Here is a 23,691-nt window from a genome sequence, read left to right as displayed (position 1 = left end):
TCTAAATATGTAGCAATATGTTTTCTATGTTTCCTTGCCTACATATCATAATTTAGATGATTTGAAAAACACTTCAGTTTGTAGGCATTGTTAAAATTGATTTACTCGTGAAAATGGTGCCTCTATTCTTTGAGACAACTCCACTTAAAGGAAAATTGGTAATCCTTCCATGCAGTGTAAAATGGATTAAATATCAATGTTTTAGTTCAACTGTCCATATATGCTGGTCCTATTAAGACATAAATCAGGTATGCAATAACAAAACTGATTGAGCTAAGCCACCTGATGTCCTCTCAAGCAACTAGTCATGACGCAATAGATGAATACCCGGTACTTACTTTTTGGTTCAGGTGTTTCGGTGCCATTAACTGACTTCTGACTCGAACAACTGGACGTTCGTTTCTTGAACTAAAAAAACGGTCAGAGATTATTTTAGTTTTTCTACCTGAATCTCGACAACTTGAGAAAAAAAACGTTTTGGCCCTGAGGAGGTCATGTATCGAAGGTGAAAAAGATTCAAAGATTCACCAGCATGAGATCAAACCAGTTGCCCTTACACTGAGATTTGGCTTTGGCCAAATTAGCACAGATCGGGCCCGAGCCAAATTAGGCCTGCATCTTTAACTAACCTGCGTTTCGTCGACTTCATTCCATCCGACTTTTTTCATTTCTTCAATTTCGTCGAAATTGCTCTCAACGTCGTCGATTTGAATCAAAACCAAGTCCCAAAATCCGGCCAAATCCTGGATTGTAGTCGTCGGTCCATCTTCTTTCGGATGCTAAAAAAGAAACAGTGTAGTTATTTTGAGGCCTGATACCACAAGAGAGTAATGACTAATTAAGTAATGGAGCAATTGATGCAAATTTCTCAAGAAGATGTACATATACAAATCACTAAGGTTCCTGTTAGCAGGAAACCAGAAATTAGCTCAAATACAAAATTTCTATCAGCGGAAATTTCGGGTAAAACTTGCGTATATCGATCACATTTCGAAACACTTACTAGATTGTCGTCGCATAAACCGAGGAATTGTTTGAACTTCTGCGACATGAGCAAATGCGCTTTACCGATGGCTGCCCGGATTTTACCAGATGCTACAAAAAACGGCAAGAACTAGTTGAAACACACTGTCGATAACATCATACGAATTCCCTTTACAGTTTTCCAGGTTGTCAAATCTGAACTCAGAACTGTGGAACTGGACCCCGGTATATAACGAATATGTTTTCTTAAACATCATAAATTTCATCAATGCCAAATTTGGAAGTGGGAATTTCTCTACATTGGATATAAGCCTAACGAAACTTACCTTCTTCATTGATATTGTCCGATTGTAAATATGCTTCGACCTTGTCAGACCTGGCAGTAATTAACTCTCTTTGTTTATTCGTTAACGCGATGAAATAATGGCCATCCTACAAAAAACAGAATATCGAGATATTCAAACTCGAGAGTACACTCGATTAATGGAAGCTGCTGCCATCTGTCAGTGATAGTGCGCACTAGTAGCACATATCAGACGGATGCAGCTGATACTTGACAGACATTGATTTCATTTTCCAGACATATTAACATTATATACAGATCAACAGACGCACATATATACATACGATTGTATTGTATTATTTCACTACAACAGCTGACAAAAACATTCGCCCTCATCCCTCCCTCTTCCCTCCCTCGCTCAGGCACATAGCAAAATGAGAAGGAATCTTTTAGCCCATATGACTTCAGCCATGAATGGCTTTTACCCCAGGGGGGAAATAACCAGTCTTGAAGTAGACAGCAAATAGGCCTTATTTGGATATGAATAAATCAAACAGGGTGGCCACTTTCTGCACATTTACACATCCCCGGAGTTTTCCCTGATTTTCCCATGTGTTTTATACAAAATTCCCTGAGTGCATCAGAGAAATTTCTAGGTTTAAAATGCTACAATACACTAATCTTTTTATTGAACCAGGTACTGATAAAGAAAGACAGTTGTGGTCAATATTATTATCCAAATTTCCAATTTTTTGGTTAAAATTTGCCAATTCCTGGATTTGTTTCTAGATTTTTCCGATTCCCCGAGTTCTCCAGGTTTTCCAGGTCAGTGGCCACCCTGTCAAAATAACTGCTTTCAAATGGTTAGATACGGGAAACGATAAATACCAATTGAATATCAGAATCAAGCATCGGACTACTTGGAAAATCAACCTGGTGTAAAACAACACACATACGTACAGGACATCTATGACATATCAACACCAATCAATAGACAAGATATCAATTACTTCGGTGATTTGTTAACAGAATTTGCACAATAAACATGAAGGCAATCGATGGGGCTTTGTATCAAATATTGCAGCATCTGGACGCATGAGGGATATCAATTGGAAAATCATATCACGATAGTATGGTTGATGTTATGGTTGTCGAAATAGTAATGCAAAACAACTACCAGTGGTAATTGATTGTGGCATAAATAGCCCGGGTATCTTATACATTCATAGACTGAGTATCAAAATTATTCCTAGGGGTAAAACCTCAATCTGGGTGACAACCACCATAGTAACAATGAGAAACCATGGTTATAACTGACGAATTTCAAAATGTTCCCAGGGATTATTTTGCGTCCACATATATGAAACCCAGCCCAGGAATGAGATCTCGCTCGCGACACACCCACCCGACTGTTAGAGATTATTTCGCGCAGACAATTGCTTTTGATACCGCCCAAGAGATCTGAAGGATTTCGACGGGAAGTGGTAATTCGTGTAGAAATTTGCCGACATTCATCGGAAACACGACATCGCTATTAGGTCCATGAACATCGATACAGATTTGAGATATCACTTCAAAAGGAACTTTTTCAAACAACTTTCATTTCAATATTATTCATTACAGTACCGCTACGGTACTCGCCGCGTTACATCTTTTCAGCCTCGTCTGTAACTAAATGTCAAGGCCATTAATAGAATAGAAGGTCAACATCATCACTGAAGTCCAAAAGGAGGGGCTGATGTTTTTACTTTGCGCTATTGAATAGGGCGAATTTCAATTTCAAGTTAATGAATAGATGTATTAGCTTATTCTGAAGACCATTGAATGAATTGCACATTTTTGTCCACATAGACATTACTATTAGCTACATAAAACTAGCATCGATAATTTGATAGTACAATCTACAATCATTCGGTTTTTACGATGCCGTTCTGTGTCCGCTGATGATGAGAATTCACTCTCATGTGTGATGAGTGCGATATGATTAACACTCATGCACAGGCGACACAAACTCGAATGTCCATTAAACAGAGGTTCGTGCATTTAGATATGGGCGGACTGACGGATTCTCATATTTCTGTATCCAGGGGGTTGTTCATGAGACCTACTAGGAATGAAGTGTCCTTGAAAATGTTTCTGAAGAGGGAGCCAGACCCTGTATCTGTTTGCGCTTGAAAAATTGATTCAGAATTCAGAGTTCTTTCTGTCTACGACTTCTATGACATAACCTTCGCCTAAATCAATAAACGCGATCGCATAAGCGACTTTGACACAGACCAAATTTTGGGCCAAACCATTCACACTGGTGCAAAGTCGGTCTATTTAGCCACACACCACACACACCCATGCAAAATTCTAGCATGGCTCAAATTATTGTGCGTGAATGCTAATGGTTCTGGTTGCGATTCACCTCACTTGCGACAGTATCATTTTGAAAGGATTTTAGTAAAAGTGAGTGATTCACACAGGTCATGGCCAGTTTGATCATGGTTACATTCACCCCTACAACAGAAATAGTCAAACCTTGAATGTCCCCTCTAAAAAGTCTGGAAACTGTATTTGCAAAGAAATTCTTCAAAGGACAAAAATGATTCCATATGGGTCGTGGTGAAGGCCAGAAAAGCCCCTTTTTGTGCTAAATTCTGCTGCCACCAAAGCCCATTCCAATTTTCGAACTTGCAACCCTCAAACAGCCAAATCTACCCTTTTCAAATTAAGCGAACGATCCAATTTTTAGGCCCATGCCATCAAAGAATCGTAGATCCGCCCTTGGATATTTGTTTTGGAAAGGTGAGATGAATTTTAGGATAGATAAGACGACAGGTTACTGGCGAACGTGTGTTGAATAACGTATTGCGCGTGAGACCATTGCACCATCATTATAGCTCCCGATAGAATATAAATCACTCGCCCACGAGACGACGTTAATAGACCGAGATACGAGCCTCATTACATCACGACGACAAAATAACGCAATCCGTTCAAATTTGACGTTGATTCGAATGAATGGATAAGAAAAAAAAATGGATCGAAAATCTACATTACATCTGGGGTGACGCAGCAGGTAGGGCTTTTCAACATAAAACCCCAATTAATCCAAACCAAAAAATCATGATGCTTGATCGGATATACGAGGGGTATACTGGCTTATAATTTACAATAATCATAATATAACTCAAAATCATAATCATTGAATAGTTCAAATCGATAACACAAGCACAATCAATTAGCATTTTTTCGACATTGATTTCAAGCGGCAAAATAGTAATTTCATGAACGATTAGAAAGATACGCGATCAACAAAACAACGCAACAATGATTAAACCCCGATCACAGACATATATACATACATGTACTGCCGGACTACTATCAGTCTAAAAACAGAAAAGAAACGATGAATGTCCAGTAGTATGAGGTCATTTCGCAACATTTAGGACGTACAAGTTTTCCGGTGTGGTGGTAGTATACCAAATAGGCTTATCAAAGCTAGCTTCAAAGGTTCCGTAAAATGTCATGAAAAAGCTGTTGCACTAAGCACGGAGAGTCCATACACTAAGTCATTATTTCACAGACGTTTCTTTCATTTCAACAAATTTTTACGACGTAATTGCGTCTTCCCAAGAATAAACTCGAGCAAATTATATATAAGGCCGTGCTATCTAGAAAAAAATCTATTCTATTTTAGTAAGATATAACTATTTCCGGGTGAATTTAGCCAATATCTAAAGCGATAGGCAAAGATTCCGATGAGATGTGTCAACCCCGCAATAGGAGCTCGATTTGAAAAGGGACAAAAATACGAAATTATTTTCGCAACGAACGTAATCGCGTCAAGAATGTTAAGTGGCACGCTTCATCGGTTTCTCGTTCGTCGGTACGCTTGTAAAGCAGTGTTAGTTTTCGAAGAAAGATTGACGATCTCGATTAAAGAACAAAAAAAAAAAAACCCCGCTGAATAGGGAAAAAACTGTTCATTGGCTCATTACGCAGGAAATGAGATTCGTCAATCTTTTTCTTTGAATTCTACATAAATATTTGACATCATGCCAGCTACACGTTACACTGATCAAATCATCATCGAAAATCCCTGTTTAAACTTATGGAACAGATTAAGCTTCGCTTAATATATCAGAAAATCAAGACTGGTCCTAGGTTAGAGGAACAAAATGAGCTTGTCTTGCTCGCACATACTTTGAACTACCCTCTATAAATTGAAATGATAGTTTTATAGTACAAGCCGCACCGATAACGTTTTCAAGGGACAAACTTACCACCATTGTACCAATGTTTATCTATCCAGACTTCCTATGTCATGACGTCACATGGCAGATTTAGGGGGTGGGGTAGTCTCAGCTGTCCAGACGCCTGCCTTCCCAGTGAGGTGGCCCTTTTCGTCGTGACAGAGATTTCTAAAATGGGCTAATTTTGTACTCATCCCCTCCGAAATGACAACTTTTTGGATGTACACATGTATTTCTTCAAAAATATCTAAAACCAAGGGCGAAACCATGTGGAACCCCAATTGAGGCCTCTGATTTAGCTGCATTATTCGAAAAGTGCCTTTTCTTTTCTTCTGGACCTGGCCTTCCAATTCTCCAAGATCCGCCCCTGCTTCACCTGAAACGCGCACTTCAAAACCAGACATTAGACCTCTAGCGTTCATAGGCCTATACATACCTTGCCGACCATGCTATCCTTGCGTTTAGCGAGCGGAACGACGATCGCCGCTTTCCTCGCGCTCGTAGCGATCACCGCATCTCTATTGTCTGGGAATATATCGGTCGATTCGTTATCGACGGCGTTGACGACGTTCTGCTTGGCGCCGCAGGAGGAGCCGAGGCGCCGATGAACGGACGGGAACACATCGTCCTCGTCGGTCGTCGCGCCGACTATTGTCCGCGTAACGGCACCGTTCGAGTAAACAGTCGTTTGTTTCTTAACGATATCCGCGCAATTTAGAATCGATTCGATTTGAATATCGTTCGGTGTACAATTGTCGACGACATCGTCGGCGCCACCTTTTTTCGAGTTAACGAACTTATTGTTATTATCCGCATATTTACTATTATCGTCGTCGGCGGCGCCATCTATATCGGTATTCGAGTTGGAAGATTTGTTCGATACGGGTTGTTTTTGTATCGGTTTCGGCGCGGTCATCGAGCTGATTTCCGATTCCGACGTGCTCTTGCGTTCGGCATTCGCAGCCGTGCCGTTCGACGGCTTCGTCGTGCTGCCGTACGTCAGGTTGTCTTGACTGAGCAACGAACGCTTCGATATCGACGATGAATGATGTCCGCTCTGTCCGCTCTGTCCGCTGCCGATTGACGGTTCGCTACCTACAAAATATAAAATGTATGGACATGAAACATTTGAAAATATAGGCAGTAGTTGCAGGGGAGCATCCAGGGGGGGTGCACGTGGGGTAAGTGCGCCCTCTTTTTACGGATGAGTGACCTTAGAATTTTCTCTTGAAGACTTTAGATCAGAAAATGGTAAAATTGTGAGCATACATATATACTGTTCTCAATTCAAACCAGGAAAATGCTCAGAATGGATCTAATTCTTTCAAACATTAGACAACAGATTAGCCCTGATGATGTCTGTGCCATTTATGCGGGCCACAAATTCGTTTGAGTAGTGACCCAATATTCCATCCCCCTTTTCCCAAAAGCTAGACCTGTTGAAGGAAAAAGTTAGCAAACTAGGACCTTGTGAGTTTAAAATGACACCGACAGATTTCCATGAGCAACTCTACAGATGCAGAACTGGCTATTTTCAATTCATCCCTGTACAGGTATTGGCTTACTGCTACAGTATGACCACTGCCCTAGTACAGGCCAGCTGCACAGCCATGGGTATACTAGTGGTCAGATCTCAGCTGAAAGAGTGTGGACCGCTCATTTTTAGATAAGCTAACACTACTCAGAAACAAGTATTCCACTATCTGAACTAATTACTACTTATACAAATCATTCATCAGTTCACATGAATGCATTAGAAGTTATAAATCGGTCTAGACCAGGGTCGAGACTAAATGATTTGCCATTCTTCTCCCGATGACTGATTTGCAACCAGTTCAACTTCAGTTCAGTCTCTCGTTATAATACTCTAGGTAATCGGATAAATCTGCTGAATCTGCTGTTGAGCGAGAGATATTCATGAGCACTAGTTACTCCTCGGCACAAGACGAATAAAAACAGCGAAGGCCGTGTACTATCGCCATCTCTACAAAATGGCTGATAAAAACTTGTCACATCATGAAGAAAATGTCGAAGAAATTGACGAGAACGCTCGAAAAAAACTGATGATTTCAAAATGGCTACCAAGCGAAAATACGTGTCACGTTATATAGTAAATGTCGAAGAAATTGATGAGAATGCTCCGAAAAACTGATAGTTTCAAAATGGCTACCAAGCAAACATTCATACATCGGGAAAAAATATGACACCCATCAACGACACTCAATCAATACAGCTCAAAATACATGATGGGAATAATCGTATTGAATTAGTTTCCCCACGTATACAAACAGTTGATTTACAGAGCTATTCATCATCGTTCTCTCGTGTTATCAGAGAGCCAGGTAAAACGAGCAGTTCCGGGTGAAATAGTCATCGTCTATCAATGCCGGTTTACGAGGCGAACTGCCGTCGTACGAAATACAGGGCTGTAAGGCAGTGTAACGGCAGTACTCATCATCGTCAGCGGCAACGTCCCTGACAGATTCAAGGCCATATCGGCTGCATGATAAATATATGGTAATGAGAACCGCTGCTGCAGCGTTAGTTCGTGTTCTAGAACCCCGGAGAGACTTAATGTATATTGTTTCACGAGAAATGTAGAATCCATTGTAACAATTCGCAATTATTCGACAGTACACGCTGTGTATAACAGTACTGAATGTACATATTTCATAACTGATTTTTTCAAGTCTGGTGAAACATGAAATTATCACCTGTGGAAACAACTGTGGCAGGGGGCAGATCCAGGATTAGACATGGAGGGATTCCAAAGTAAATGTTAATCAACTGTGTAACAACTGATTTTTTTTTTTGGGGGGGGGGTGGCGTTTGGTGTCTGGAAAATAGAAGCCTCGAGATGCATTTAGTGACGTAGGTGTTTGAAATTTAAGATTATGTGACACACAAGTTACTACTACTAATTTTCTTCACAATGCTTTGGAATAACAGTGTTAGAAGCAAAAGAAAACTTGGACACCCTGGAATCCCCCTGGAAACGCCCCTGGTAACATTCTCCATGCATTCGTACTAGATTACAGTCAAACTTGCATAAGTCGTTTCTGTGAATTCCCAATTACATTTTCAAATCAGCACTCGTGATTTGGATAAGTCATCGTTTACATAAGTCATCGACATAATGATATCCCAATTGAGATAGGCCTATATCAAGCAAGGTCAACTGTACAAAGATAATAAAACGGTAAACCTAGTCTAACTTGAGCAGAACGTTTTTAACCAGTTTTTGCGATGAGTAATGTTTTTCGTACTGTTACACGATACCTGATAAAACCAGTATTTCGTATTTTTGTTCCAACGAACAAAAGATTTGAGTACCGGGGTCAAGGGGGAACCAGAACGCATTGCTTCGTGTGATTGTAGTAAACATATTAGTCAGCTAGGATTCATATTTCAAAGAATCCTTGAGAATTGCCAATAAATTGTCCAGACGTTTATATATCTGAACTGCATTGTGTTTGGACTTGCACGAAATTGCTCATTTCTTGTTTGCCAAATGCCTTGAATAGAAGTCGGTCACGATTACATAATCTTCAAAACTATGAAGCAAATATTTCTTTATTCTAAACTGCGAAAACTTTCTCAAAAAACAAGATACATCCTATCAGAATTAACACATCAGGCATTTCAAATTATAAACTTATTACGCGGAAAAGGATAATAAGGGCTAAACGAATTATTACCTTGTTTCTCCCAGCCAGCGCCTATCTACCCTGTACATAACTTTTTTTTTCTAAATCATGATCAAGCTAAACACAACAGACCCAGCAATGAACTGATTATAAATTTTATTCCAGTTTACAAGATGACCCGGCCGGCCGATTAGGAAAAACAAAAACAAGGTATAATTTTTCTTATATATATATATACATATATACATGAATTATAATCTATTTCATTTGCAGTGAGTTTTTGAACTGTTTATCGTCCGAGGCATAACAACTATATGTATGAATGTGTTATTACATTTCACGGGCACTTGCCCAGTGTTAAATACGTTACACTGTGGGTTATTTCATTCTGTACGACATAAACGAATATGTTCAGCTACGCTTCGTTATTCGAACTCGTTCGGCTTCGCGTCAACGAGAAAAATTTCCTTAAGTTCATGTCGAGTTCAACATGAATATTTTACGTTGATAAATCTCGTATTTCGTGTTTACACGAGAGTAGACCGATGGAAATGTCACGAGAGTAGACCGATGGAAATGTCAACGTCGCCTGACAGTTCTAGATAACGCTTACCTATAAACTTACTCCTACATCAACGATGTCTACGCCGAATAAGTGAAGACCACTGAAACGGAATCATTGCCCTTTAGTTGTCCGTAATTGTACGGTTCCCTCATAACCAAACCCTAGTCCTTCGTTACCCTAGTACCACACAGCGGAGCAGTAAAATGCCGAGCCTGTCGTAAAATCCACTTAATCCCGATCACTTATATCCTTATTTTCATCTAATTCGGACTTAATCACAAGATTTCTCAAAGACTGCATTGATCATTTCATCAGTTGTGGAAGGGTTTTACTCCATACGAGACTCAATTAGAAGAACAGTCGTGGAATAGCAAGGCCACTTGAATTTGGGGGGCAGAGAATCCCGAAAAGGGCAGTTCTATTGGATATAACAATAATACTTGCACCTTTCCAGTTTCCAAAGGGCACCTTTCCAGTTTCAGGGGCTGGGGTAACTGCCTCTGCTAGGTACAGCCATGAATAGGCCTATAGCCCAATAAATATTGAAAACTCTTACATGGAATTTCGCAAGGCAAGAAATCACACGAAAAGGAACTAAAATAATCGAGCATATCAGATCAACTATAGAGGAGACTTAATTGACGTTTTATGACGAAAACAGACGATTTTCACAAATGCAACTAATTAAACACAATTAACAGATTAATCTCAAGTGGAGCTCTCCATCAGCGATGAGTCTAAAAAAGGCTAGGCCTATAACGATGTTGCCTACTACAACCACTAACTACTACAACAATTACCTACAACTACTACAACCTACAACTACACTACAACTACAACTACTACCACTACTATAAGTCCTCCATCACCCGTGAGCAAAGAAACCTGAACTACCGTAACTACCATTAAGAAATCTAACAATGCTTTTCAGATTGGAAAAAACAATACGTTATCAGAATTGACACTTACTCTCCTTTCCTTGCTTACTCTTTCGTCGTTGTCTCGACGATTTTGTTTTCGATTGGCGATGGCCATTATTTTTCTTAAAGAATTTGCCCCAGATGAATTCCCAACAGCCTTTATCGTCGTTCATTTTTCCTCTCGAAAAATTACCACGCACCAAATATCCAACAGATAGATAGAGAGTGCGCTATTTTATACAACTCGTGTTTTGGCACATACGCTATTGAATGACCAACAAAACAATATCGGACCGATAAACTAATCCAAATTTGACTGTTTATCAACGATAGATAATCCACTTAAGTCCTTATAAATAATCCATAATCCATAAGCCGCCGCTAATCCGAAAGATGGCAGGCCGACGTTTTCTGCTATGGAAACACCTCAAATCAGAAATCAGAAATGGAGACGTAACACAAGCCAGTCGTCTGCTGAGATTTCGATTAAAAACTCTCAAACTGCAAAAGCCGGGTTCTGTGTACAGCGCTGGTGGAGGTATGTAGACAACAAAACACGGGTACATAATAGAGAAAATATGACTACATATACAGGGTAATATTGCTCGCGTGTGACTCAAGGCGTTCAAAACGATCACAAAAGACCCACTATACCGCGAAATCGGACCTATAGGCCACCCCTGCAATTAATTGCCACGAAACGTGAATCATATTTCCGCGGGAGCGGTATTCGAACCCGGTCGCGTCGTCGCGGGGAAACAGTGAGAGGACATCGCAAATATAAAATCGTTCCGAATTACGCTACACCGTCAATAAATAGGGATCTTATTTCTTCTGAGAATTAGAAAAAACACTTTATTGATCAAATGATGAATAAAATATCATAGTAAAAATGTAAGTAAGTCTCACGGTTTCATATCTCATTCCTGAAGATTCCCGATTAGGTTACAGTCGAAACATCGAATGAATTAATTATTTAAGCTTAAAGGAAACCTTCATCTTATATAATATCAGCGTGGCATTCTCTATATATTGTCATAACACAGACTTATTGTTTCAGTGGTTATGTCATAGTTACATTAAGGAACAAGAAAACTAACTTGAAAGTTTATTGACGCCTGGAAAAATAACACATATATGGCTTAATACAATAATATAAATCATATTGTTAGGATAATTATACTATTAATCATTAAGGATCAGTTAAGTTATTTGGATTGAATATTTCGATAATTGAATTGAATTGACAAGCAACTAGTCTAGCCATGATATATTGATGACGTAGGGCACATCCTCTCAAAAAATGATTATTAAGATTTATCAAAAATAGAATAAGAGTTAAAAAATTACGAAATTATCGCCAAAATTTACAGTTTTAATTGTTATTTGGAACGCCAGTATTGATGACGTATCAATGTAATCAATGTATATAAACATTATCGTAAAATAGCTTCAAAAAAGTCTTTGAAATAAACAATAAAGATAAGAAAAATCCTGGGTATTCCCAAAATTACATAAAGTCCCCATAAGCCTAGCTTCAATCGTGCCTACCTTTCATAAATGCATGCTCATAAGATGAATACCCACTACTTACTGCCGAAAAAGGCTTCGTAAAACCATCGAAGGATCATTACAGCGGCCTATCCTCATGCGGCCTATCCTCGTGATTATTTTTCGGATGTGGTGGTTTTAGTTCAGCGATCGTGACTAACTAATATCATCACATATACACAATACAAACATAACCTTCCGTATTTTTCATGCATATATCAAACAGGATGTTGATTTTGACCCATTTTAATAATGGCAATAATACATGATTAAATGCCTTACTATAGCCGTTCGCATTATCTCCGATTATTACTTGGAATTTTTACCTGCAATTTTCTGGGGAACTCAGTGTCACAGTTTTGAGGCTTCGAGTTGTGCCTAATGGAAGAGTTAAAAATTCTCAATTTCCTTAATTTTGGAAATTCCGTTCTTAGAAAACAATTTTTCGAAAAATTCACACTACAAAAATACCAATACTGAATCCATAGATAAGACATTCATCATTTCTCTAAAATATCTTTAATTCTAATATTTTTGCTATTTTAAATATCCGCTGAAATATACATACGAATGCCCATCCCAAGAAATATTCTCGTCAATTAATTTTGAAAACTGCTGTTTCTTTCAACGTAACTGTGAACATAAATTTGCATTCTGAAAAATTCCTTGCTTTTTTTCCTATTACCGGTACCATTTGCGTAAATTTCATATCAAGGCCCGAGCATGTTATATTTTACGTTTACGCTCAATAAAGATTGAATTGAATTGTAACTTAGTCTAGATCTTCATCGAACACAGACAAATGTCAAACATCGATACGAAGCCGACCGAAATGTGAACGGTGTGAAACTGGCCGCCGGGTTATTTATTAATTCAACATCCCCGCCAGGCAGATGACGTAAGAACGTGGAATGCACTAAAAGAAGAATTCACCAGTGAATAATTCACTGTTTATCCCGGACTGACTTTCTCATCAATTATTCCTTGCACAGTTTGACACGTAAATTGCTATGTTTCCATTAAGATCGACGTAGTTCTAAAGACTTTCTTCTCACATTTGACAAGTGCTTCTAGGATAATTGCTGTAGCAGGTATTAAGTTTCACACATAAACGGTTTTTTCCTTTTTGAAAAAACAAACCATAGGCAACAATGGTTCTCGGGCTCAGGCGTGAACTCCGAAATTACCATGCATTTGTTCCCATCGCATTTAGGATATGTTGTATCTAGGTCCACTAACTAAATTTTGTCGACAACTTTTTAAATTACGATCCGGTTCCTCTTTAAGGTCAGTTTTTAGTGCCCAGTTCTGCCACTAGGTGGGTCACTGGGTCCATTCTGCACAACTAGACTCCCATTGCTAAGATTGTGTTCTCAAGTTTATCAAGACCCATTATCAATGAAGCTGAATGCTGAAAGACAGACACACACAGATAGTACGAGGATAAGGGTCTCGCGGAAGCCCGAGAACCAAAATCTACCCATGCCTGGAAAATTTCAAGAATTTCTTCATAAAATGATACCAGGACTTTCATTCGTCGACGGGTCTGGGTTGACAATATTCCTACCATAATGTCCCAAATCTATGCAATGGTCCAACCGAAAAAATCAATTTTGATTCCGGACATACTTGACTAAAAGGCAACTGGAAGTAAAACGATGGGTAACAAACCAAACATAGACGGAGATGAAACAGTCGAAGCGTGCAATTCTATCTGTTACAAGAGAGTTCATCAATCCGAATAAACCGCAATCAACAAACAATTTCCCCGTAGACTCTTACGTCTGAAACCGCAAACACAAATGTTTAGAATTTTTCCTGTTAGTCTGGGGTACCAGGTGAACTCTATACCGGCAGAGAACGAAAAACACCTGCATGATTTTCAAACATTCAGTGTTGTACTAGTTGTTTGAGAATATAAAATGAAACATTGTTTGAATATAGTTTACTAGACAAATATACGAATGTAGATAAAAGATGAGAAACTAATTCAAGACAAATTTTCCTCGATCATGATGATGATGATGATGATGATCGGGCTGGTTTCATAGTCGACATATGACCTAAAAGTGGGCTTAAATCTTAAGACTGGTCTTAGATTGTTAGATTGGAACTGCTGACTGGTTTTAAATGTGGCCCAGTCCCTAGTTAATATGCTAGTTCGCCTTGACAAAGTTCTACACTTTCGGCGGCAAAGAGTTGTCATCCTCCATATGGACCAGGCAGTCTCGATTCCATCAGGTTAGAAATCCCAGCTATCGGGGAGGATGAGAGATGCACACGCTTTTATGGATATTTAAACAATCTCTACAGTTACGTATTCAACAATTCTAACTTCGACTTCTCACAATATCCGTCTTGCATATCTAAAATAAGCTATAGGACCTAGTCTATTATAATGTGCAAGTGTGAAAAGTTCTGCAGTACTTTCAAAATTTGTCAAGTACACTGATTCTGTACTGGAAGCCACTTTCACACTATTAACGCTAGTGCAATTTAATTTGATCAATTTCGAGGACAGACCTAGTTAGAGTGGACCAAAACATTGCTGTACATCCATATGCATTTTGAAATTTGCTATAACCGCTGGTCCAGCTTGAGACAACTCGCTGATTGACAGTCGACTAGAGCTAAGTTTCTATTAACTAACAAGAGAAATGGTCAGTCCTGGACTGAGATCAAACCCTTTCGGTCCATTCTAAAATCGAATGGACCAACTTAAAACAGACTTAGTGTGACCGTTTGGTCCATTCTTGATCATAATGGACTAAATAAATAACCCAACGAGAATCCGCAATGAATAATAACAAGTAAACTTCACCTCTATATTTGTAATTCGCTGTCTTTATATCTCGCGGAAAACACGATTTACCCAATATCTCCAAACCGGTGGCAGCGCCGGCCCCTCGAACCGGGGCGCTCTTAATCATCCTAGTAGTCCGTCCGGGATGAGCAGTTTTCGCGCGCTCTCTCACTCCGCTGCCCGACGTCCAGTAATTGCGCGGATTCAAAGGACTGAATTTGCCCGACGTATGGAACATTGTCGTCTCGTTATCTTTTTTTTATCGCGTTTAGTCTAAATAAATCATTCAGCAGGTATTCAGAACGGGACCAAGGTCCGAGACATATCTGCTGATACTTCTTAAAGAAAAACAATGATTTTTTTCTCTCCAAAAACAAAGAAATGTCACAGTCCGCTCAGCTGGAAAATACGTATATTCGTTTCAACTTTTACTTTCTGTCCTGTTCAACTGTTTTTAAAAAAAAAAAAACGAAGAAATTGCATGGTCTGTCCTGGAAAAGGCTAGCGATTCGTATTCCTATCAATTTTTACTTTCTCTCTGTTTCAGAAATAAAAATCCAACAAAGTTCAGAGTTACCATCACCTAAGACTTCACGATGATATCTCAGTAGACGGTCTATATCGGAATGTATGTTCTAAGTGTCTGGCGCTGTTGTTCACGCTAATTACTAATATCAATTTTCCTCGATGACACTCGCGCCCGCTATTACGCCACCAGTCGGAAGTGATGTTCACAGGATCATTAAACGTCGACAACCTTTAAGCGCGATCCGCAAAGAGAAAGCTTATTACGTTACGTTTATAGACGAATAAATGACAACGCCATTATCAATAGAGAGTTACGTTTATTCAAACATGTTTTATAATAGGCCTATCACTCGCGCAATTCAGCCTGTCGCGGTTCGTTTTTAATCGCGCGCAACTACGGACAAAAAACAACTTCGGATAAATAAAAACGTTTCGATTCATAAATGAATTATATTCACATTTTGATCGATTGATTCGATCGCGTATTTCGCAGAAACTATCGCCGCGCGAGCGAACCTGACAACCCGGACAAAACCAGTGTCAACCGATCAACAATCCACGAACGACGTCTATAAACTTCATAGCAACTTATGTGAAAAACGTTACAATACCGCGCGGTCGTTGGCGCTTATCGATTTTTTAGAAAATTCTTACGATGAAACTAAATTTGGGAGGGTTGCTGCTACTACTCAAGACAACAACGCGACTTTACTTATAACAATAAAGCAACTTTGTCAGGCACAAGTCTTAAGTTCAGTTCTTTTAAGTTACTGGATCAGAACTTGTTGCGTAAGTCCACGAGCGCGATTAATTCTAACCGGTTAAGCAATCACAATTACCCATTCACATCGTGCGATAAACATTGTTTCATCTTCGCGTCACACTTCGATGAAAAAAGAACCCGATTCCAAGAAGAGATGCCTCGAACGAGATGTTAATCCAGCAGGTCTGCTAGTCTGTATTCACGCCCCCGAACTGGTCGACCGATACGTACGTACGTTCGGGGAATATTCATTACGCCGACGCGATTGACGTCAATCAGCCTCGCGCTGAATTCCAACAGAGAGAGAGAGATTGAGAGAAACGTTAGTCCCCGTTTCTACATCGGACACCACACACCATCAGTGTATACAGTACCGTCCGTCCTGGTTGGTAACGCGATCAATACAAACACCATGGCAATATACCCATCTGATAATATAACGTCATTAACAAATTTACCTGTGCTGTGAATGCGCTACTGACAACACAACTGTTAACCAATTAGCACTCAGGAATTTCACAATCTAGTGTCTATTACACCTCAGAAAATTCATAGGAAAATCCACATTTATCATGATACAGAATAGCTCATTTCTAGTTGATTTTCATGTTTTACAAATTCATGTTATTTTGTAGTAAATAGTCAAGGCTTTCATATGATATCATAAGATTCGATGAGGTGGGCCACCAAAATCATGACCTTTAGTTCTACCCCTGATATTTATGCAGACTTACTTGGATATAATTGAGCGCTCGGATCTGTCACGTGCATACTCCAAATACTAGAGCATTTCAAATAGGAAGATGTTGATTTCTGTACAGAATTCTGACTTCTTGGGTGTCAAGTTTAGGGTGGATTTGGGCGTGCTCATAGGCCGGAGGGGGATGCGGGCGGCTTGAGTGCTAATAGGTAAAACTCATACACAGATTCACGGAGCGCTGAACAATCGGAATCGACTACTTTCATTTGATCTATGAAATGAAATCATCTAAATTTGAGTCCGTAGTCCTAATAATCCGACATTTTTCGTGATATACATCTATCTGTGGCAAAACTTGTAATCATGAGACATATTTCGCTCGACTTAACCCTATATCAGTATATCAGATATCAGCAGGGTTCATTAATGTGAGAAAGAATGAATATAAAGACTCTAAATCGGAGCTCAACGTCAGCGTGAGGTGAAATCTTTAATAGCTAATGGAAACATGTCGAAATATTCAACTTAGATTCATTCAACAGGTTTTTAATTATGTCGTATTGAACGCCCTAGAGAGTAAAGTAATATACCAATGAAGAGCCCTTCATTGCTTTTTTATACAAGCCTCATTATTATTGTACGGGGAAAGAAGTTTTTCTTCCGATTCATAAGAGGAAAATTTGCACGAAGAAAATGCTTGTTTAACCCTTTCAGTGCGGCGTACGAATCAGTGATGGATTTTGCTAGTACACCGCACTGCGGTGTATTGATTTAATTAGTAATTACTAATTATCTCTCTTGAAAGATGGCAGCACCTATCAAACATAGCGAAATATTAGTAACTAACGATATACCGCGCCAGGGTGTAGACGCACTATAGTGCTATTCCCGTTATTCAACACACTAGGGTGGAATTTTTCAGAATTTTCAAATTATCTTCAGCACTATAGGGTATTAATTAGCCAACACTGAAAGGGTTAATCGATCAAAAGATAATTTTTTCTAAATTCATTCGCCCGTAGTTAGAAAAGGTACTTAATCATGAGGAAATACTGAAAAATCAAGTGAAAAACGGGGTAACAGATTTTTTTCTGTTGATTCACAACAGGAATTTTGTAATCATGTAATCAATCAAAATATTTTTCATTAATTCACACGCCGCCGCCGTGTCCATTCACTCATGATTAGAAATAGAACTTAATCATGATGAAAATGCTGGAAATTCATAAATGAGTTGGACACAGTGTACAGTTTAGTTCTGCTGTTTGTAACGATTTCTAGAGGCTGGGTTTATTGTGGAATGATTGTGTAACAGGTGCACAGTTTATAATCATCATATCCGAACAACGCACGTACGTACTTTACTGCTGAATGTAATCGAACAAACATCCAAACATCGATCTGATATTTGATAACTACATGCCTGGGAGATTAAAACATATTTGATATTCAGATGTTTTTTCATCATAAGTGGCATAGTTAGCGAGTACGATGATATCGAGTCAAAAATATCGATCACTATCACGAGAGCGTTTTTGGCCCGGAACAACTGTTCACACGTGTACCAAATGGGCACGAGCCGGCATTTGAATCGCCACTCGTACCGGAAACGACCCACTTTGCTTTGATTAAGCATTGTTTAGTATCAAGTAAATACTAATTTAATCTAAGCAATTTGTTATATAAAGTGGTTTATACTATCTAAGACAGAAAAGCAACACCCTCCCCCGGAAAGAAAAATAATGCACATTTTAAAGAATTCATCACCGTCATTTTAATTGAATTCGACGACCCACTGTGAATCAAAATTAGTTCTTCATCAATTATCAGGGATGAAAACGGCCTATATTGAAAAAGTCGGAAAATATTTTCAAAAAAAAAGAATTTTTTTGGGGAACAAAAATCAGTAACTTTTAGCCAAAAAACTTACTTCCTTTTGGTCAAAATGTTAATACTTTGGGCCTGAATTAGAGCCGCTTTTTGAATGAGACGCCATATTGGTTTCTCCGACTCTACAGTTGTGCTAACAACTGCCAAAAACCGTCTTAAGGAGCACTCCTAACTACGGAGCGCTCCGATGTGACGCCCGCGATAGAGGTGATTTACACTTTTCTCAGGAATAAATAAAATGTTAGAAAAGGTCGGAAATCCGTCTATGGTCGGAAGATTTTCATCCCTGAATTATCAAACTCTCTCCCCTTGTATCAAACCCAGAAACCGTAGACCCGGGCATTTGACTGCTACCTTTAACCACATACTCCAAAAGGCGGATCCAGGGGCTAACTTTGATGGGACCATATAGAAACCAAAAGGGCATCCCCAAGGTCTTATTAGGATCCCACTGGAAAAAGTGCCCCGAAAAAATTGCCATCATATTTTCAAAAGGGCGTGGGAAAATGTGTTCTTTGTGCTCCCACCCCTGTACACATTAGTCACAAGGAGTGTGGGGCAATAATCACTTCTTTCACCGCATTTTCTCGGTTTTCAAAAACGCCGATTCCTTCAGCTATATCATACACGATATACACAGACTAGCGCTTAATTCAGATACACATTTCATCACTCATCATCAGAGAATAGTCTGAAAATAAAATCTTGCTTCGTCATTTTTGCTTCGGTTCGTTTTTTACTTTGAAGGTATGCGGGGAACGTTGAGCATAAAGTGTAAGCAAAATGTGCGTGGCAGCAACAGCAACCGTGGGCCGTGTATATGAATGATCGTTTCGTATACACCTGCTATTAAAAACTATTTATTACCTGTTCTATCCTCGTCTGAAGCGTTTCAACTAGATCCTTTTTACCATTGTGCGTTTGAAATACGTTCAGCGACATAGGCGAACTGCAAGCATGAAATTCTGATCGGACTTCGCCGTGCAAATCATTTCCCGTTCACCAGAAATGAAGTTAAGCATCAGACGCACTGGGTTGTGGGCGATTTCGTCAGACAGGACCTGGTACCAGTTACTGTCCACACACATATTAAGACCTGTCCAAAATTTGGTCCGGACCTGGTTCGCTCTTTTAGCCCGTGCCAAATTAGACCGGTCTAAACCAACGAAATCGCCCAGTGTGTCCTCGGCTTTACCACGATGGACAACCACAGGGTTCATGGTGTCCATGTCCGATCTCATTTAATGACTTTCTAGGTTTTTTTTTTACTCAGATTCCGAAACTTATATCTAACCGTCATGCTTAACGCCAGAAATCCTGACATCTACATTTTCCAGGCATTCCTATATTAAATCAATAGATTTTAAGAGCTGTACTAGTGAACTTGAATCTTGGATCTGCACATGATAACTAATGACTGATGCCATTCAAGGACAATGACAATGATTTAGGAATTTTAGAGCCCATTCCACGTTGCTCAAGGCCTTGAATTCCCAATTCCCATTTCAAAACTTTTAAGGACTTACAAGGACTGCTATGAACCCTGCAACCATTATGAGCCACGACTGGCCCCGAATGCTTTGTTTGGATGTGCCGATTTAGTTATTCTCAGAGTGGCCCTCTACTGGATATGTGCGACAAAACCAAAACTACTTAAAGCTATCACTATGAATGCAATCAAATCCTGCGATACCGAATCTTTCTCATCCAATTTTCAACTGATTCTACCAACGCAAGAACAGCGACGACATCAGAGCAAAAACTTGGCTAAACTAATCATCGATCGGTGGATATGGATTAATCTGAATTTTGCCAACCTCAAGCATCAAGTTCAGAGGTTATGACTAGTTCAATCGGCTAGCAATAAATGCTTAATTGAACAGAAGATTATGACAACTGACCTATCCTGATGAATGAACGATACACGGTGCGCAATCAACCGATGATAATACTCACAGTAACAGCGGCTTATATCATTATACAACAACAGCCACAGAGAACAATGTACAAATCTATCATACAAATCTGATGGATATTTCTGTTTATTGTATAAAAAGTACCCCTCTACCCAGGGAGGTACTGCTTGGGACAGTCGCATATTCATGGCTTTGACAAGACTATGCATGGCTTAGACAAGAGTATGACAATTTAGTTTTAGCCATTCTAAGTCTTAAGGTTTGAGGCTACTTTTGGAGTTACGACTGTTCGTCCAGCCCGAGATCTTGTACATCATGGCTTAGACCTAAGACCAGTCTGACGCCATCTTTGTCCTCTATGGCTAACAACTTAAGACCAATCTCAAAGATTTAAGACTGCTTTTTTATTAAAGTCGTTATGGAACTGGGCTCTGCTCTACTATTTCAGGATTTTTTTTCTGCAGTGCCATGCAGAGACTGTGTAAGAACTCAGCCACTCAGCCACCACACGGATTTGAATCCATCAATCCTTGATGACAAGACCTGTGAAGGGCCGAAAGCTTTTTAGCCACTTGGCTAACAGTTAACCACATAAAACCAAAAAACACATCAGGTTGGCTACTTTTATTTGACTTGCTTTAACCCTGACAATTGCCTGACATGCACATTCTTTTCTCTGACTTGATCTGCTATGAATCCAATCGATCAACGCAACCAAATATGTAAGACATAGATAGAAATTTGATTATACTTGTGATAAAGCAATCTCACAGAATTTCCAACTTTTCCCTGATTTTTAGCTCTTTTTTTAAACAAAATTCTCAGACTTATCCCCTGATCTCCAGGTAGGCTAAGCGCTCTGCACATGTATTGTTGACATGTAACTTATATTGTAGCATAAAAATTACTTCATATCGATCATATATCCAAATATGAATGTACATTCTGTGACGAGACAGTCAGTTGGAGCTGCTGATTGCTGTTAATACAGGAACACACGAAGATCAGATTACGTGATAAAACTACGCAATAAATCGCGAGAGACAAATGAAATAGGAGTCCCACAATCACAAGTTCGAAAGAGATTCTAAAACATCAAAACTATAAAGAATTCATTAAAACCTCGAATCCTAAAAACCTTTCTCAAGAGTGAATTCATTCATTCTCTTGAGAATGGTTTTTTAGGATAAAACCGAAAATTCGAGGTTTTAATAAATTCTTTATAGTTTTGATGTTTTAAAATCTCTTTCGAACTTGTGATTGTGGGACTCATATTTTAAGATCAGATTAGTTGTTCTTCAGCATTATTCACTACGAAGAACCATTCATCTTCAGATCAGGAACTGTGAATACGAGATCAAATCTCTTGCTCTTCAGTATTCACCGCACGGAATCGTCAGGTCGAAACATTGAATAGATCAAATGTGTCACACTGCAGCAGCAGCGTCATTCACTACACGGAATAGTAGCGTCGTCTTCAGGTCAAGAACGGTTGTCGTTGGACATAGTAATTATACAACATTACGGGAGCATTAATTAAGCGTCAGTACGAGACAGACATAAACCAATGACACATAGCACACGGAATCTTCAGGTCGAAAGAAACATCGAATTAATCAAATGTATTACACTGCAGCATCTACTACACAGAATGCGTGGTCGTCTTCAGGTCAAGTCGTCCTTGGACATAGTATTACTGCATTATGGGAGAATTAAGCGTCAGTGCGAGAGAAAGACATAAACCAATGACGCATCGCTGTTACCTGAATATCGATTCCCTCGAGAGTGTGTGCGCGAGACAAACCTCCCGAGCCATCAGACAACAAAAGAATATCCGGGCGAAAAAAAGTCATCATTTTTCATCGGGAAATACGACAAAAGGAATACATACAAATCCAAATACCTATAATCGGAATCGAGTAGAGGCAAGAATGAAAAACATCAGATATAGCTTATGAAAAAAATTACCATACCTTTCATGGCGTAGGCGGACGAGGACAGGCAGCAATATCGCTGCGAACCACAACAGGTCCATCTCCACGTCCTCTGAAGACAGCCTTGCATGTAACACTTTATCGACGACATCGATGTCGTTTTTTCCTTCAAAAACGTGAACAACTTTTTCCGTAAATATCTATGTAAGTAAAATCCTTGGCTTTGTATCTGAACGAAAGAACAGCTGTAGCGTACGGCGCCGGATTTCAGTCCTTACGAATGAGTCGATGAGAAATACGTTTTCCGTTCGTCAGTCCGATTCATAATAATAAAGAACTCTTCTTCTATTTTTTATTTCAACAATATTATAATCCAGTGTACACCGGCATGTCGACTGAGTCATAGATACCGATCTGATACTAACACACGTGCGTACGTACGTACGTTCAACACCCCTACTACATCCGCGTCTGATTCTGAAACCATACCGAGATTCTGCTAGCGTATTAAGTGCTGCCATCTAGCGGTGATCATGGAGAGAATCAAACTCCACAGGTTGGACGCGAGGTTGATGTCTGCGGCTACGATCGATATTTACGAAACCAACACGCGAGCGAGCGCGAGCCTCGGAAAATCGATAGATTCTCATCTCAGCATGAGTCATGTTGATATATATTCATTGCTGACAGCTGCGTGTGTGCATCAGCCACACTGGGGTAACTTACAAAACTGCACTCCCGAGAGCGATTCATGATTCGCAATAATAAAATCATCGCGGATTAAAAACGCCACAATTCAAGCATGAATAATCTCATTGCGTAATGATTAATCAGTTTTCGGAGAAGGATTTTCTCGGTATTTTTCATCGTGGACTCGCGTCACTGCGATTAGTATTGTGGAAATAAGCGGCGTCACTTGTGAGTCCGAGTTTTCGCGGCTTTGAATACTGGCAAATTTTTTCAAAA

At 39.4% G+C, this 23,691-nt stretch overlaps 1 protein-coding gene across 1 annotated transcript in view; it reads right to left on the bottom strand.

Annotated features, from left to right (window-relative positions):
- Positions 1–23,691, bottom strand: part of LOC141907320 (uncharacterized) — a 33,636-nt gene that overhangs the window by 4,825 nt on the left and 5,120 nt on the right. Inside the window, exons 3-8 of the mRNA XM_074796927.1 lie at positions 5,945–6,603; positions 4,618–4,641; positions 1,311–1,416; positions 998–1,095; positions 630–779; positions 339–408 (exon numbers count right to left, since the gene is read on the bottom strand). Of these exons, the coding sequence (XP_074653028.1) occupies positions 339–408; positions 630–779; positions 998–1,095; positions 1,311–1,416; positions 4,618–4,641; positions 5,945–6,603 (1,107 nt within the window). The remainder of the gene's footprint in view (positions 1–338; positions 409–629; positions 780–997; positions 1,096–1,310; positions 1,417–4,617; positions 4,642–5,944; positions 6,604–23,691) is intronic.

Source organism: Tubulanus polymorphus, chromosome 6 (assembly GCF_964204645.1).
Source record: "Tubulanus polymorphus chromosome 6, tnTubPoly1.2, whole genome shotgun sequence".
NCBI classification, from domain to species: domain Eukaryota; kingdom Metazoa; phylum Nemertea; class Palaeonemertea; order Tubulaniformes; family Tubulanidae; genus Tubulanus; species Tubulanus polymorphus.
Note: the sequence above shows the minus strand (reverse complement) of the source record. Positions and strands in the feature narration are given on the sequence as shown.